At 36.6% G+C, this 14,575-nt stretch overlaps 3 protein-coding genes across 5 annotated transcripts in view; 2 read left to right on the plus strand and 1 right to left on the minus strand.

The window, feature by feature from the left end:
- The window catches only part of LOC133519631 (uncharacterized), a 189,596-nt gene that overhangs the window by 83,367 nt on the left and 91,654 nt on the right, over nucleotides 1–14,575 (plus strand). The gene's annotated exons all lie outside the window — the stretch shown is intronic.
- Nucleotides 1,297–4,290, plus strand: LOC133519624 (uncharacterized). 3 transcript variants are annotated; one of them, XM_061853659.1, is made up of 3 exons: nucleotides 1,297–1,951; nucleotides 2,409–2,594; nucleotides 3,182–4,290. In XM_061853659.1, exons 1-3 carry the CDS (start codon nucleotides 1,760–1,762, stop codon nucleotides 4,283–4,285), a joined length of 1,482 nt encoding a protein of 493 aa, XP_061709643.1. In that variant the 5' UTR covers nucleotides 1,297–1,759; the 3' UTR covers nucleotides 4,286–4,290. The 3 variants fall into 3 exon arrangements, with proteins under 3 accessions (XP_061709643.1, XP_061709644.1, XP_061709645.1); XM_061853660.1 differs by having other exon boundaries at nucleotides 2,409–2,582; XM_061853661.1 differs by lacking the exon at nucleotides 2,409–2,594.
- On the minus strand, nucleotides 5,213–7,341 carry LOC133519625 (uncharacterized). The gene is made up of 3 exons (XM_061853662.1): nucleotides 6,963–7,341; nucleotides 6,504–6,697; nucleotides 5,213–6,241 (listed from the first exon to the last, which is right to left on the minus strand). Exons 1-3 carry the CDS (start codon nucleotides 7,091–7,093, stop codon nucleotides 5,262–5,264), a joined length of 1,305 nt encoding a protein of 434 aa, XP_061709646.1. The 5' UTR covers nucleotides 7,094–7,341; the 3' UTR covers nucleotides 5,213–5,261.

Here is a 14,575-nt window from a genome sequence, read left to right on the forward strand (position 1 = left end):
GCAAATACAATGAGGATATTATACCTCACGACAACGATACGATTCCGAGACGACTGTGCTGTGTCTGGCGCGTCCCATACCTTGTTTTCAAATCTTTCAAATAAGCACGATACGACGTCGTCTCACGTTGCGGCGTCGTGCAACGTTACGGCGTTGTATCGCGGGGCCAACACACGTACCCACGATGCGACGTCGTATCCACGCCCTAAGGCCAAGTCATGCAAGAAACAAATCTGAAATTTCCTAGTGAAATTTGAACCAATAGTGTAGGAAATAGATTCGATAATGGTTTGAGTTAAAATTCAATAAAACAAAACAAGTACAATATTTTTCCGAATGAAAATGATATAAATTAAATTTCATCGAATTTAATAAGTACTTTAGGTAGGATTATGAGCCCTACGAGGGTAGCATTCATCACGACGTAAATATTTAGACCTTTAGTAATGCATCTAGGTCACTCGTACGTAATGTCTAGGCAGCCTAATGCTCAGACGTCAAATGTATCCGGACAGGATATCGAAAATGTCTTCAACGCTTTTAGGTGTTATGTTGGACGTATGCAGCTTTCAACATCATTTGAATTCAATGACACTATGTTTATTTTTGGTGTTGCTGAGTTTTTTGGGACATTAAACACATCGTTAAAGAGAGAAACGACCATCTAGACGCCTCTCGGTATTCAAAAAGTGTATTAAGTGATTACTTACCTAGTTAACGTTTTTTTTTTTTAATTTTTAATGTATTTTTTATCACTTAATTGTTTGTAAAGGATGGTGGTTATTATTATGCGAATATTTGTCATTAGTAATAAGTTATTACTTCATACGAATACCTACGATTACTAAAATTTATTGAAAATAATATAAAGAATAAATTGACAAGGCAACACAAAATAAATAATAAATAATGCTAAATTCATATTAAAAAATTATATATTATAAGACATTTTAAGTCCCACGGTAAGCTCAATAAGGTTTATGTTGTGGGTACTTAGACAACGATATATATAATATATACATATTTATAAATACTTAAATACATACAAAACATCCATGACTCAGGAACAAATATCACAGGAATAAATGCCCTTTCCAGGATTTGAACCCGGGACCATCGGCTTCATAGGCAGGGTCACTACCCACTAGGCCAGACAGGTTGTAAAATAACAAACCTAAGGTTAAGTATTATTATAATTAACTTCATAAAAACATATTACCGAACATGCACATCTCTCGCTTGCCCAGATGTTATTAAAGGCAACTTGTACAATTTTTCATAAGGTAAGAGCTTCAATGGGGAATGGATGAAAATATTAAATGTGCCTGATTATTTTTCTGGTCGTAGGAATAACCATTTCTAGTTACAGAAAAAAGTTACAGATTTTTTGGTTGCGTCATACATTTTATAAAAATAAAAACATTTTGCTTCACCGCACGTCCGGCCCATTACGGCTGTTAAGAAAACTTCTAAGTCTTAAAAAGTTATCGCTATTTGAATCTGTGGAGCGCATGACATTGACAGTTGATTGACAGCTTGTCATTCTTCTCGCGGAATTCATAACCTTTGTGCTCTCATCTGGTGAACTGGTTTCTTTGTATTTATGTGATTATTACGACTCGCTTCCCCACCCGGACCTCTGATTTTGCCTGCTCCAACGACGACCTACACTTTTGAACCCCGGACCTGATTTTGATAGCAATTTCGACGACCACTGCAACTGAAACTGGACTATTAGTTTGGTACCGTGTTCATCACCATGAATACAAACACTTATAAACTATATAAAGATCCTAAAACATGCTTTATACCAACGTGCTCCAAGACTGATCTGAAAAACCCGGATTTGAAGTTTTTTACTGTAAGAAAAGAGCTGAAACAACGTTGGTGTCAATTGGTTGGCAGGAACTGTCCAAACCGAGCACTGTTTTGCTGTGCGGACCACTTAAATGTAAGTTACCTTGTTTTGTTTACCATTCTGTAAAAAAATGAATTACCCCCATGTTAGTTTTGATGATATGGCATTTTTTTAAATTGTGGAATAATGGATGGAATAATTTATGGTAAGCTGGTAAAAAACAATTTTATTAATACATTACATTAATGTGGGTGCTGCTATGTCATGTTTAAACCCTTTGTCATATCAATGAATTTTCACTTTGTATTAAAATAACATGTGGTATTTGTCAGTACATGGTGAACAAAAACACTATGAGGAAACTGGCCTGATCAAAACAATGCCTAGTTTCTTCCAGTTAAAAAAATGTGTGCCTATGCCAATACTTAATGTTATATTGCCCAGCAGACCCCAGGCTCCATAAGTGAGCTGCAGCAAATACTGGGGAACATTTGGAAGATTATGACAACTGTTAAATATAAATGTTTAATGTTTTCTAATATTTTTACAGTTTGAAGAAGATTTGGAAAATTATGGACAATGGATCTCTGGTGCAAAGCCAAGACTGAAAATAAATGCCATACTTAAGAATTTTTCAAAAAAACCATTGAGTGCAATCAATAAGAATATTGAAGATCTTAATCGGCCATCAACTTCAAGTGCTGCTGACAATGCTGGCATGCAGGTCTCTGACAGTGTAAATATTCACAATAGTGTTCCGCACATAAATGTATTAATATTCTTGGGTATAGTTAATCCAACACACTGAATTTAAATTCCAACTTTACTTTGCTACCTGTGCTAATTAATTATTTATTTAAATTATTCTTAAATCACTAATTTACAAGTTCTAATGTATGTTAACGTAGTATTGTTAAATAAGCACTTGACCTGCTCTAGCACATGATTGGCGCGACAGTATCTCGCGCCGAGATAGACTACCCGCCCCTCTTAAATTAACATAGAAAAAGACGGGTAGTCTATCTCGCTGCAAGATACTGTAGCGCCAGTCATGTGCTAGGCCTACTGAAAAAGTATAGGTAAAAATTACTAGTGGTCTTTGTGCATGAAGATGTATTTATAGAACACAGGAATGGATATAATGTCAAATAGTTATATACAAATGCACCTACTACAACTTGTGTGGCTTTAATAATTTGAATTTAATAAATGCCCACTTTCCTTACCTAAAAATAAACTTTTACCTGTTTCTGTGATTGTTAAATTGTAGGGTCACAAGTTGCATTATATTTTGTTTATTTATTCTTTGCATTTTTGTTTCAGATAGATGCAGCTATACAGTGTGATAAAAGAATAGGTGTTTCAAACAAGTTTGTTTTGGCCCAGCCGAAGACTCAAACCATAGCTACTCAATTCCGTGGGCGAAAAATAAAAGAAAGTGTGATGCCATCACGAATGATGCAACTACCGAACACTGAGAAGAGTCCCAATCAATCACCATCCTTGTTTGGGACATCCAACTTCGACTCGTCTTCGAGTGCTCAACAAGAGGATATTGAAAAACGTGGCAGGGAGCACCTACTAAAAATTATTACTAACAAACCCAAAATGTTTTTAGGCCTGCCAAAAAGCTTTTGGTGGATTATTAATTTCATTGCCCAGGAGTGCTCTTGTTTGGCATTTCATATTATCATATGTCTATTTAAATTAAAAAACAATGACTCTTTTGCTAGGATGAGTGAAGAATTTCAAATGGCCAGGTCAACCATACGTTTAGTGTTTGAAAAGAACGTCGTAGTTTTGTCCACATACTTTCAAAATTGTATATATTTACCACCACTATCAGAAATAAAAAAAAATTTACCATTAGCATTTAAAATCAGATATTCGAATGTACAGTGTATTATAGACTGTTTCGAGATTCAAATAGAAAAACCCAGCGATCCAGAGAAGCAGGCGCAGACTTGGTCGCAGTACAAATCATGCAACACGATGAAATATTTGATTGGCTGCACACCCGCTGGATACATTTCATTCATCTCACAGGGTTATGGGGGACGTACATCTGATAAAGCCATCACGGAGAACAGTGGCTTTGTTGATGTACTTCCCCTAAATGCAGTAATCATGGCCGATCGTGGTTTTAAGGAGATTGAATCACTCAAAGAGTCTCATCAAAATGGAAAACTCTTAAGACCTCCTAGTGTCTTCGCCAATCAAAAAATGACAAAAAAAGACGTAATTAAAACTAAGGTCATTGCCAGTTTGAGGGTGCACGTTGAGCGTGTAATTAGGAGATTACGGGAATTCCATATGTTAAAACCCCACTCTGTGGTTAATAACAAACATTTAAAATATTTGGACGACCTGGTCATTATAGCTTGCGGATTAAGTAATCTTCAGAATCCAATAATAAAAGACGTTTGATAATATTGTTGTTTTATTTTATCATATACCATAGGTAACCTCGAGTAGTAGGCAGGTAAGTCCAGTTCCTAGGCCATATATGTAGAGGGTAAGGCCAAATTAGCCTCCAAAAAGCTTTGGGGTGCTAGATAGATTTATAGATGAGACAGTATTTCACACCGGCCTGCAGCTTTATAAGCGCCCCCACATGGAATACTGTTCTCATCTATGGCCAGGGGCACCCCAGTACCAGCTTCTCCCTCCGGATCGCATCCCAAGCGAAGTCGGCTGCCTGCGTATTTCAGATTGGCTCGACTCCTTGGCACTGCATATAGGTGTAGCCTCGTTCTGCATTTTTTATCGCATGCGCATAACATAAATTCTATGGTCTCTACTACGATACTACTACTACTAGATAAGAAAACGTGGCAAGATTCAGAGGTTTGCAATCCAGCTGGGACTTATAACTAGATTGCAGTCCATCTGTTTCAACTTGTGTAGCAAGTGTGCTCAACATTGCAACTTTTAACACATTCACTGCCAGGAACCCGCCTGGTGGACGCTCGTGAACTTTGTTCAGATGCTGGACAACCCGCTGGGCGGGTTGTTTTGTACGCAGCTATAGACCACCGGTTTCTGGGGTAGTGCGCCGTTTTTTGTCTGGCAGTGAATGTGTTAACTATTTGAACGTTATAAAAAAATGTCATTGACAAGCCAAAGTCCCAGGCGCAAGCGAGCTATTGTAAACCTTACTTGAAAGTGTGAAGGTTACTTTGACAGCGTCCGCCATGACACCTATAATTGTCCTTAGCGCTGTGGGTACAACTAGTAACTACGACTTTAGGTGTTCTTGGCGTTCAAAAGGTTAAGGGTTGGGTTAGGTATACTTTAATAACAACCTACAATACATGCTCAACATTAAGGGTGTTAAAATGAGTAATAATAAGGTCAAGACAAACATATTTATTTAAAATAAATACAAAGTACAAAATTAATGTCATGCTGTAGATGCACTTTTTAAAATTACAGGATACACATTCTCATCCCAAAATTTCTCTGCGTCTCTCATCAAATTATCTATATAATTTTTATCAAAATTAACAACAATTGTCTCAATTAAGCTGTTGATTTCAAATTTCGGGTCCGCCACACACAACAAACACTTATTTTTGCCAGCCGCTAGCATCTCTAATTGCACTTGGCCCATAAACTTATTCGCAATTTGCCCATTCTTTATATAATTTTTTTTAGTTTTCTCCGAAATGGGACACTTAATTTCGACCACAAAGTCATCTCCAATGCCATCAGGTGACGCTCCAAAAATTCCATCTATAATCAAAAATCCACATTCTTCTATTTCTTTATTTATATCAGTCTTTACTTTATTCAGTACTCGTTTTTCTAGGATTTTACCCCTTTTCATGGACTTTGTTTCTGGTGCTTTGCACCCTCCTAGTATTTCTTCAACAAGACTGCCATGGGGTGTTTTGCAATGAGCAATTTCATAAATTTTAGATCCTGTAATTCGGCCTTGTCGAATTGAATGCCACTGCTTTGAGTTCACTTGGCCTACAGTGTCTTTCATGATTTTTTCTTTATTTTCTAGCATTATTGCATTGCTAAATATTTTAAATTTGTTAAAAGTTGGCCTACTTTCCTTTTCTAAAAAATCCACCATCATGTCAAAAATACAATATTTTGAGTTCATTTTCATCGGTCTTTCAGGATCATATACCATGAGCAGGCTTTTACCACAACCATGTTTGGTTGCTTCTTGTCGTAGTCTTTTCAGTAACAAAGGGTCCTTTGGCCCCCTTTCGGCGACTTCTCCTTTTGCCAAATCTTTACACATTAATGGTTTGTCTAGCGCCCGTTTGAGGCTGGGTTTCGTCCAGTAACATTGGATACTGGTTGGTGAAGGTTCAGCACTTCGTTTTTGTAGCCAATGTAATACTACAACAGTATGTTTACACCCACCTTAGAAAAAAGAACATTTTAAACATATCTATAATAAAACTTGTACTAATTGAGAACATTCAAAAGCTCCACTTTTCTTGAAATGACAGACTAAATTGCATGTGTCATATTAATATTTCATGGTTATGTCTGATCAGATTAGCATAGGGTAAGAGGTAAGTTTTGGTTTTGACAGAAAGGGAACCACACGCAGGTCAAGTTGAGTGTAGTTTGTTCAAAATAACTACAAAATCAATAAGGACATGTTTATAGCAAAACTTACCAGCCCCCGCTGCACAGTCACATGAAGTATCTATGATTGATTCATTTGCCTCTTCTAAATGGACCATCACAACATAGTATTTGCTTGTTATTCTTTGTTCAGGAACAACTTTAGCTCTCACATCACAAAGATTCCCAGTCCGCTTTGTTTCAACATATCCAATAGCAGTCTCAACATATGATTCTCTTGAAGACCTTAAACAAACAAACAATTAAGTACTTTCTCCTTTTATAACAAAATAAGATTAATGTTACCAATTTAAAGGAACCACAGACACTTTAAAGCAAATTTAAATATGTGATTACTTTGCTACAAAATGAAAAATGTCCAAAATTTATATTGTTTTAATTTGAAACATTTTATGAAAAATGACCCAGGTCCCGCGTGTTAATTTTTCGCTTGCCAGGTCAATATCAAGATAAAGCGCGGTAATGAGATAGGGGTTAGGTTGATACTTACGACAAAGCTTTGGCATCTCTTATTTCACCGGCATTATGTTTGTCGCTATTCTTCATAAACTCCATAAGCATATATGGGTCTACTTTTGGCAAATTAGATGAGTTTGCTCTAACAAAAGCAGCGGTATCCATGTTTGCAGAATTCAAATGCCAGGGGTCGTCGAAATTGCTATCAAAATCAGGTCCGGGGTTCAAAAGCGAAGGTCGTCGTTGGAGCAGGCAAAATCAGAGGTCCGGGTGGGGAAGCGAGTCGTAATAATCACATAAATACAAAGAAACCAGTTCACCAGATGAGAGCACAAAAGGTTATGAATTCCGCGAGAAGAATGACAAGCTGTCAATCAACTGTCAATGTCATGCGCTCCACAGATTCAAATAGCGATAACTTTTTAAGACTTAGAAAGTTTTCTTAACAGCCGTAATGGGCCGGACGTGCGGTGAAGCAAAATGTTTTTATTTTTATAAAATGTATGACGCAACCAAAAAATCTGTAACTTTTTTCTGTAACTAGAAATGGTTATTCCTACGACCAGAAAAATAATCAGGCACATTTAATATTTTCATCCATTCCCCATCTTGAGTTATTAAGGCGCCCACTGATTGCCAGTTCGCCGGACGATATCGGCCTGTCAGTTATTGGCAATTGTCAGTTTTTGGGAATAACTAACAGCCCGATATCTTCCAGCGAACGAAAATCAGTGGGCCCTGTATAATTCATTGCCTGCTATGTAAAATGCCGTGCCGTGTAAATGCGCCCACACACGAGTTAGTAAATTCGCACGCTCGTCACTAATTATCGGCCGACTCAGGCGCTATTTATCAGAGAAACAAAGCTGGTAAACGTAAATCATTATTCCTAATAAAAGGTTCGGATGACTTGTGTTTTGGTTTTGTTGTGGCGTTTGTTTGTTAATTTTCTGTAATATGATGAGTGATGAGCCACAGGTAATTTTATAATGGATATATAAGGCGCTAACAAATTAGTTACCGATATTTTAAAAGATGGTACTTTACGTTAAACCAATTAACTTTAAATATAAATTAAGAAAACTTTCATTATATTAAGCTAAAGGTAACAACAAAAACAGAAACACAGTAATGCTTTTCATTTAAGCATACGTAAACGAAAATAATAAACTTCACGTGCAATTTCGTAATATTCATCATAACCAGGGGGCCTACCGCGAAAACCGAAATTCGCAAATTGCGGGGATCTTTCTCTTTTGCTCTCACTAAGACGTAATTAGAGTGACAGAGAAAAATCCCCGCAATTGACGAACTTTGATTTTCGCGGTTATAGCCCAGAAGCGAATGAAATAATTTTGAATGGCAAAGCCAAATCGTGCGTTTCAAGTTGACTTTTTACTCGCGAATGACGGTATCATATTTATATGAAACAATACCAATTTGATAACTAACTTGACACCATTTGGCGTCGAAACTCTAGGTCCATGGGGTCCCACCGCGCACAAGTTATTTGCAGATATCGCGAAGCGTCTGGTTGTCGTAACTGGTGACCGAAGAGCTGGCGGCTTCCTCGCACAACGTATCAGTATTGCGATACAACGAGGAAATGCCGCCAGCATCTTTGATACAATGCCTCATGGGCCTATTTTAGATTTAAGCTAGTTATAGTAAGCGGTGGTGGCCGAGTGGATATGACGTCCGACTTTCAATCCGGAGGTCGCGGGTTCAAATCCTGGCTCGTACCAATGAGTTTTTCGGAACTTATGTACGAAATATCATTTGATATTTACTTACCACTAGCTTTTCGGCGAAGGAAAACATCGTGAGGAAACCTGCATACATCTGCGAAAAATTCAAAGGTGTATGTGCAGTCCCCAATCTGCATTGGGCTAGCGTGAGGACTATAGCCCGAGCCCTCTCGCACATGAGAGGAGGCCTGTGCCCAGCAGTGGGACGTATATAGGCTGAATTATTTATTTATTTATAGTAACCCTCTGTATATATCCATTATGTATAATGTTATTGTTAATTTCAAGTAGTTTCTGATGCACGCGCGGGTTCGTACCTAGTGCAAAGGTCAGCCATTGCCATGCAACGTGGTAACGCGGCAAGTGTGATGGGCACCTTTTCATTTTCACCAAGTGCAGCTCGCGGAGGTCTTTATGATTGAAAAGGTACTTATAGTAAAAAAACAAGTAAGTTAATAAAAAATATCATATCCACAACATACAACATATAAACAACATATCCGATAATTAATGAAACAGACAGTAATGTCAAACCTGCTTATTGTATTTTTTTTTCTCCTCTGAAGACTAGTAAATAGAATTTAAGTATGGCTCATGTTTTCATGATTTCATTTTCTTTATGCTGTTGGTGTCGCGAACGTATTGCGAACCAGCTAATAATTACCAACGTCATGGAGTAGATGGCGTTAGTAGTCACGTTTAAGTAACCGCTTCTAGGTTATTGGGATTTTTTGAGGGAAGTTGAGAGGGTAGATGAGAACGACAGTAGGAAAAAGGAGGTTGTGTGCGAACAAATCGACGCGGCAGTGATATTTGCTTTTAGATCAAGTCAAGGACGTTCTCATGGTGTTATTAGAATAATGATATGTCTCTTGTTGATTGTGACCAACGTTATCAGTTCTCAGAGTGAACAGTGATCCAGTGAGGCTAATATGAACTTAAAGTAAACTTTGTGTGAGGAAAGGGGTCGCTATAAGGGGAGGTTTGGAGGCGACTATTAAGCTCAAGAAACCAGGTGGATAATCATGTGAAACTCATTTACATGCAGGTAATAAAGTCGGACACCAGCACAACTCATATCGTCATCTCACTAACGTCCAGGCCTCGTATAGGTATGTAGTATGTTTACATATCGCTTTCCAGTATCCGTAAAAGCATTAGCTCATTCGATAGGTTAATAAGTATGGTGAGCTTGACGACATGGTGGAGCATGCTGGGAATTTTTATTCACATGTACTGTCATCATCATCAAAAGTAACATATGTTTCTCTCTAACAGATGAAAAGTCTTATTTACGCGCGTACAACTACAAAGCTGCATTTTTTGGTTTATTTAATTCAATTTAATGTTTTATTTCAACCATGAAGCTCATATTTATGTAACCCTTTTCTTGCAAAAAGGTATCCAGCAGGCGAATGTTAGTGGTTCACCTGAGCACATAAGCAATTGAGTACCTACATTTTAACTGAACATTCTTGCTCTTTAATATACAAGAGATTACAAGTGTCAGTAGGTATCATAATATAGTTTATAAAAAGCAGATATCTAAATACATACTTTCACGATTATTAATATTTTGCGACAAAGGGTAGTCTGAATTAAAAGGCTCTCTTTAATCTTTGAAAACAGTGTGTTAATTAGTCCTAAAGCAGCAATAAGCAGTGGAATGGAATTTCAAGTGATGGTTTTGATATTTGAAAGGATTCATTTATATTTTTTATATTTAAGACCCAGTATTTGTCACTGATTGATGTGATAAAAATGTTTGTGTTTCACCAGAGCAGCAAAGTTTGTTTTCAACTCACGTGACTTGAAACCCTCGGAACGCTCAAGATTCTACTTTTTTAACCACTCGCTACGCTCATGGTTATGTGTGACGTTACTAAAAAGATTCAACATTTTTATGTTAAAAGAATTCTCATTCTCTCATTCGAGGAGTGGCAAAGATTGTCACATCAGAAAATATAGTTACCTCTACCTACTAATAAAAGGTAATCAGTAATCATTCATGTATCTGTAAGTCATTTATCAGGTAGGTATCAGTAAACATTGGTAATTAGGTACAGTTGACACCCCTATTACGGACGTGGCACCAGTATTGGTATGTTTATTATAAATTCTATAAAACAAGTATTTATCATCAGTTTTTAAACACTGACTTAGTAATATTTTACCTTCAAGAAGAGCCAGAGAACTCTTAAGTCTCACATTTCATTATATTGAAACCAAGTACCTAACTAAATATTTCATTAAACATGTTGAAAATAATAAAGGGCGAAATGACATTCAACTCAAATTTTAACGCCCAAAGCGGTAGATTTTTTTTCAATTGTCAGTGAAGTGTCAGCAATTATCCAATTGTTATCTTCAAGTCCTATAATTGGTGCCATTACCATACCTGCTCATACCTAACAAGTTTAAATTGAACAAGTTTAACTATAATCTATATATTTAGGTATATTATGTTACGTTAAATTTGATATTTATGTTTGATTATGTAGGGGACAAAGTGCTTTACGTGTTTAGATTTAGTTGCCTGACCATTCTTTGATATAAATTAAATAAAATCATGCACTAATAAACATTTTGAATTAAAATTTGCTGGTCGATTTGTGTTGTGAACCAGAATTGATCCTTTCAAACAGCGACTTCATCACAGATTCAAATTATGCGGTTGATCAACAATTTAACAAAATAATTAATATCTTAATATTAAAATAATAAGAATCAAAATCTCACATTCATTGTTCTGTTTGGCGGAACAGTTGTTATGGGTAATAGTACCAAATTTAAAGTTTATTTATCATGCGGATAGTTGATATTATGGCTGGCGGACTGTTGTTGCCTACAAACCAGTTTAGGTCTGACCTCCGACCTGGTATATTTTCTGTAACTTCGGGATCTAGTTATATTGGTGTAATATAATATTTTGTGAAAAGAACCATAATCTCTTATGAATCATGATGCTTTTGTATAACACGCATTGCTTGCAGAATATCCGCTTTATCACAAATTATCAGCTCAGCCCTGATTTGACTCGTCGTGCGCGCAAGTGTGGTGTATGGAAATAATTTATACTGCGTGTCTTTTTAGAAAACGAATGTACATGTACGTAATGTACATGTTTAACGTATTAGGTAGGAACCAGATTCAACATTCGTTCGTTATACTTATATGATCCATAAATGTTCTCTTAGATTTTTCAATTTATTTTATCATGATTAATAAAATAATAAAGGAACATAACATACAAATTACGCACATAACTCAAACTATGGTGCACAACAGGCGGTCTTATCGCTGAAGAGCAACATCTTCCAAACAACCAAACTAGGCTATTATAATCGTATGTTTTGCGCATCCATATTTTCACTAGGCTAAAATCAGAAGCATTGCAAGTAATTCAAAATTCGAATTTAACCCTTTCACTTCGTTCGAAGGACTAAAATCACTCATAACATAAGAGATGTTAAGGAATGACTTGCCTCATTGTTGTTTGTTGTTACAGTTGTAAGGTATTGGTACGGGTTGGTTTCTTAGAAGTTATAGGTATCATTTAGATGTATATATAACCTGTAACGTGCCTTAGTGAAAATGCAGGAGGCACTTGAAATCAGATTACAATTTGATGTCATAATATGTACATGGCTACCCAAACTCAAAGGACCAGGACCATCATTGAGACATAATCAGAATCGCGCAGCCACTCCAATGGCACTAGCAAACTGCCAATAATGGGGCTCTCGCTAGATTTAACAGTTGGCATGCATGATATTGCTGTCCTGAAAAATAAACGGTTAAAAGGATTGTAAACAAATAAAGAACTGCCGAATATATTATGTTTAAATAATATTCACTTACTTTTTCTGTTCATGTAACTCAGCACAGTATCTTGATTCAATCCCAATTAACATTCCAATCTAGAGATTGTCATCAGAGAATCAGTAAATATCAACTTGTATAACAGTAAATTGCAAAGGCAAAACTGTTTAGTATAAGCCACCAGGCTATTATAATATGTTTGCACCTAAGCCATACCCTATAGGTATAAGGACTTCCTATTATTATTCAACCATTGATTCATAGTGTGGACAGTCACAGATTAGCGATTTGATATAAACTAATTAGATAAATATTAACTTAACTTCTGAATTGTGTCTGTATCTATGTCATGTACATGCGATGACCCAAACCTAGGGTTAAAAATATTAAAATATATTATTATTGAGAAGACTTCAAATGAAAGGCATACTAATTGAATGGGCTAGTGGTTTCTTTATTATCTATTTTATTCGAACAAAAACAGGTAAGGGAGTGGTAGATAATTTAAAGAATAGTCACTAGCCATGCATAACTATTTTAATTTTGTTAAATGAAAGTGGAATCGAGCAGTAGATGTCAACTCAATCGAGTCTACTCGTCGTAGATGTACATATTAAGTACCTTCAACCTTCATACTCATAGTAATAATTACAAAGGCGGTAGAAGACCATGGTGGATACATTTCTGAATAAGATCAGAATTTCTCAAGTATTGTGTTATTTTAATAAATGTAATGACAGAAGGAATTCAGATATAATATCATCTATGTTGTATAATATCATCTTTAGAAACAATAAAAAGAACTTTATTATTAATTATTTTAGTATGCAAAAGCTCAGACCATTAAACCTTTAAAAGGAAGAGATTAATCATAAGCCAAATAATTATTGATCGGGACACCTCAGCTTGTTAATCAGATTTAATCGAATTTAAATGCAGACTGGAGCTACACTATGATCCCAAGAATCATAATCACAATTAGAATCAGATGTCATATAAGGAAGTTCGATATCTTTCTTGATTCATTTTAATATTGCCGTGAAATATCGTAGTGTTAAGGCTGCACTTGATGCCAATGACCTCGCGCGTGTGGCCGGAGCTTTATACCCCTCACCGCACCACCCGCTGCAAAAGATCGAGCGCGCAGAGCTATGCGTTCGAAATAGAATATTGCTTGCTCGCGCGTGCAATGCAGCACAGGTCCGTCTAGCAATACGACTTGCCTCGCACTGCCTCCGCAGAGGGGGGTGATGGTAGGCATCTAGGCGGAATTTAGGCTTATTGTTTTTAGGAATTGAGGCATAGTTTTATGAAATTGCAAAAAGCAAGTAAACCAAATCATTTTATAGTGTCTTGTGAGAATGATTGTAAAGTTTCATATTTTTGCAGAAGTAATACCGATCTAACTGAAAGAAATATAGTTGTGTACATTAAAATAGATTTCCAGGAAAATATATCGTTGGTCATATCTTGTAGATTGTCATATATTTTTTGGTGCTCAGAAAGTATCAATCTTTAATATAAAATATGGTTCTGAATAACTTAGTTTTACGGTATTTTGCGGGAAGAGCCGTAATTGTTTTATGTACGACTCCTACAGTAGCAATAGTCACAAGACAGATTTATCAAAACCTTATTCGTTGCCGTATCGTCATAAGTCACTGGGGACACCTGTCCTGTGTGGTTCTTCAGCAGTGCACTCGAAGCCACTCTTTCTTGGGCGGTGTATGCTAGCCTGTAATGTGGATTTATCTTTAATGTTATTCTGTTCACCCAACGCCGTGTGACCATACGTCCATCCCTACGCTTCCTTGGCTCTTCCTTTCTTGGTTCGGCCTCGATAGCCGAAGAAACTAAGAACGCTATGGGTCCAAACAGTGGATAACCTCGGTGATGTCGAGTTTGTCAAGAGTTGAAGCAGTTGTACCGTAGTAACGTTCAAGCATTCTTCGCCAGCACCATATTTCAAATGCATCTGTCCTATGATGGGTTTCAGTTTCAATGGTCTAGGTTTCGGACATGTAAAGAATATGATCGAGAAACCAAGGCGCCCGCATTAGTCTGATCCATGTTTTAT

Source organism: Cydia pomonella, chromosome 7 (assembly GCF_033807575.1).
Source record: "Cydia pomonella isolate Wapato2018A chromosome 7, ilCydPomo1, whole genome shotgun sequence".
NCBI lineage: Eukaryota > Metazoa > Arthropoda > Insecta > Lepidoptera > Tortricidae > Cydia > Cydia pomonella.

What these genes read in the sequence shown, in the direction of transcription:
- LOC133519624 (XM_061853659.1), top strand. Translation starts at nt 1,760, where the DNA reads ATGAATACAAACACTTATAAACTATATAAAGATCCTAAAACATGCTTT. An exon ending in GCTGTGCGGACCACTTAAAT is followed by an intron (nt 1,952 to 2,408) that starts GTAAGTTACCTT and finishes ATATTTTTACAG; the next exon opens with TTTGAAGAAGATTTGGAAAA. An exon ending in GCATGCAGGTCTCTGACAGT is followed by an intron (nt 2,595 to 3,181) that starts GTAAATATTCAC and finishes TTTTTGTTTCAG; the next exon opens with ATAGATGCAGCTATACAGTG.
- LOC133519625 (XM_061853662.1), bottom strand. Translation starts at nt 7,093, where the DNA reads ATGGATACCGCTGCTTTTGTTAGAGCAAACTCATCTAATTTGCCAAAA. An exon ending in AGAGATGCCAAAGCTTTGTC is followed by an intron (nt 6,698 to 6,962) that starts GTAAGTATCAAC and finishes TGTTTGTTTAAG; the next exon opens with GTCTTCAAGAGAATCATATG. An exon ending in TGACTGTGCAGCGGGGGCTG is followed by an intron (nt 6,242 to 6,503) that starts GTAAGTTTTGCT and finishes CTTTTTTCTAAG; the next exon opens with GTGGGTGTAAACATACTGTT.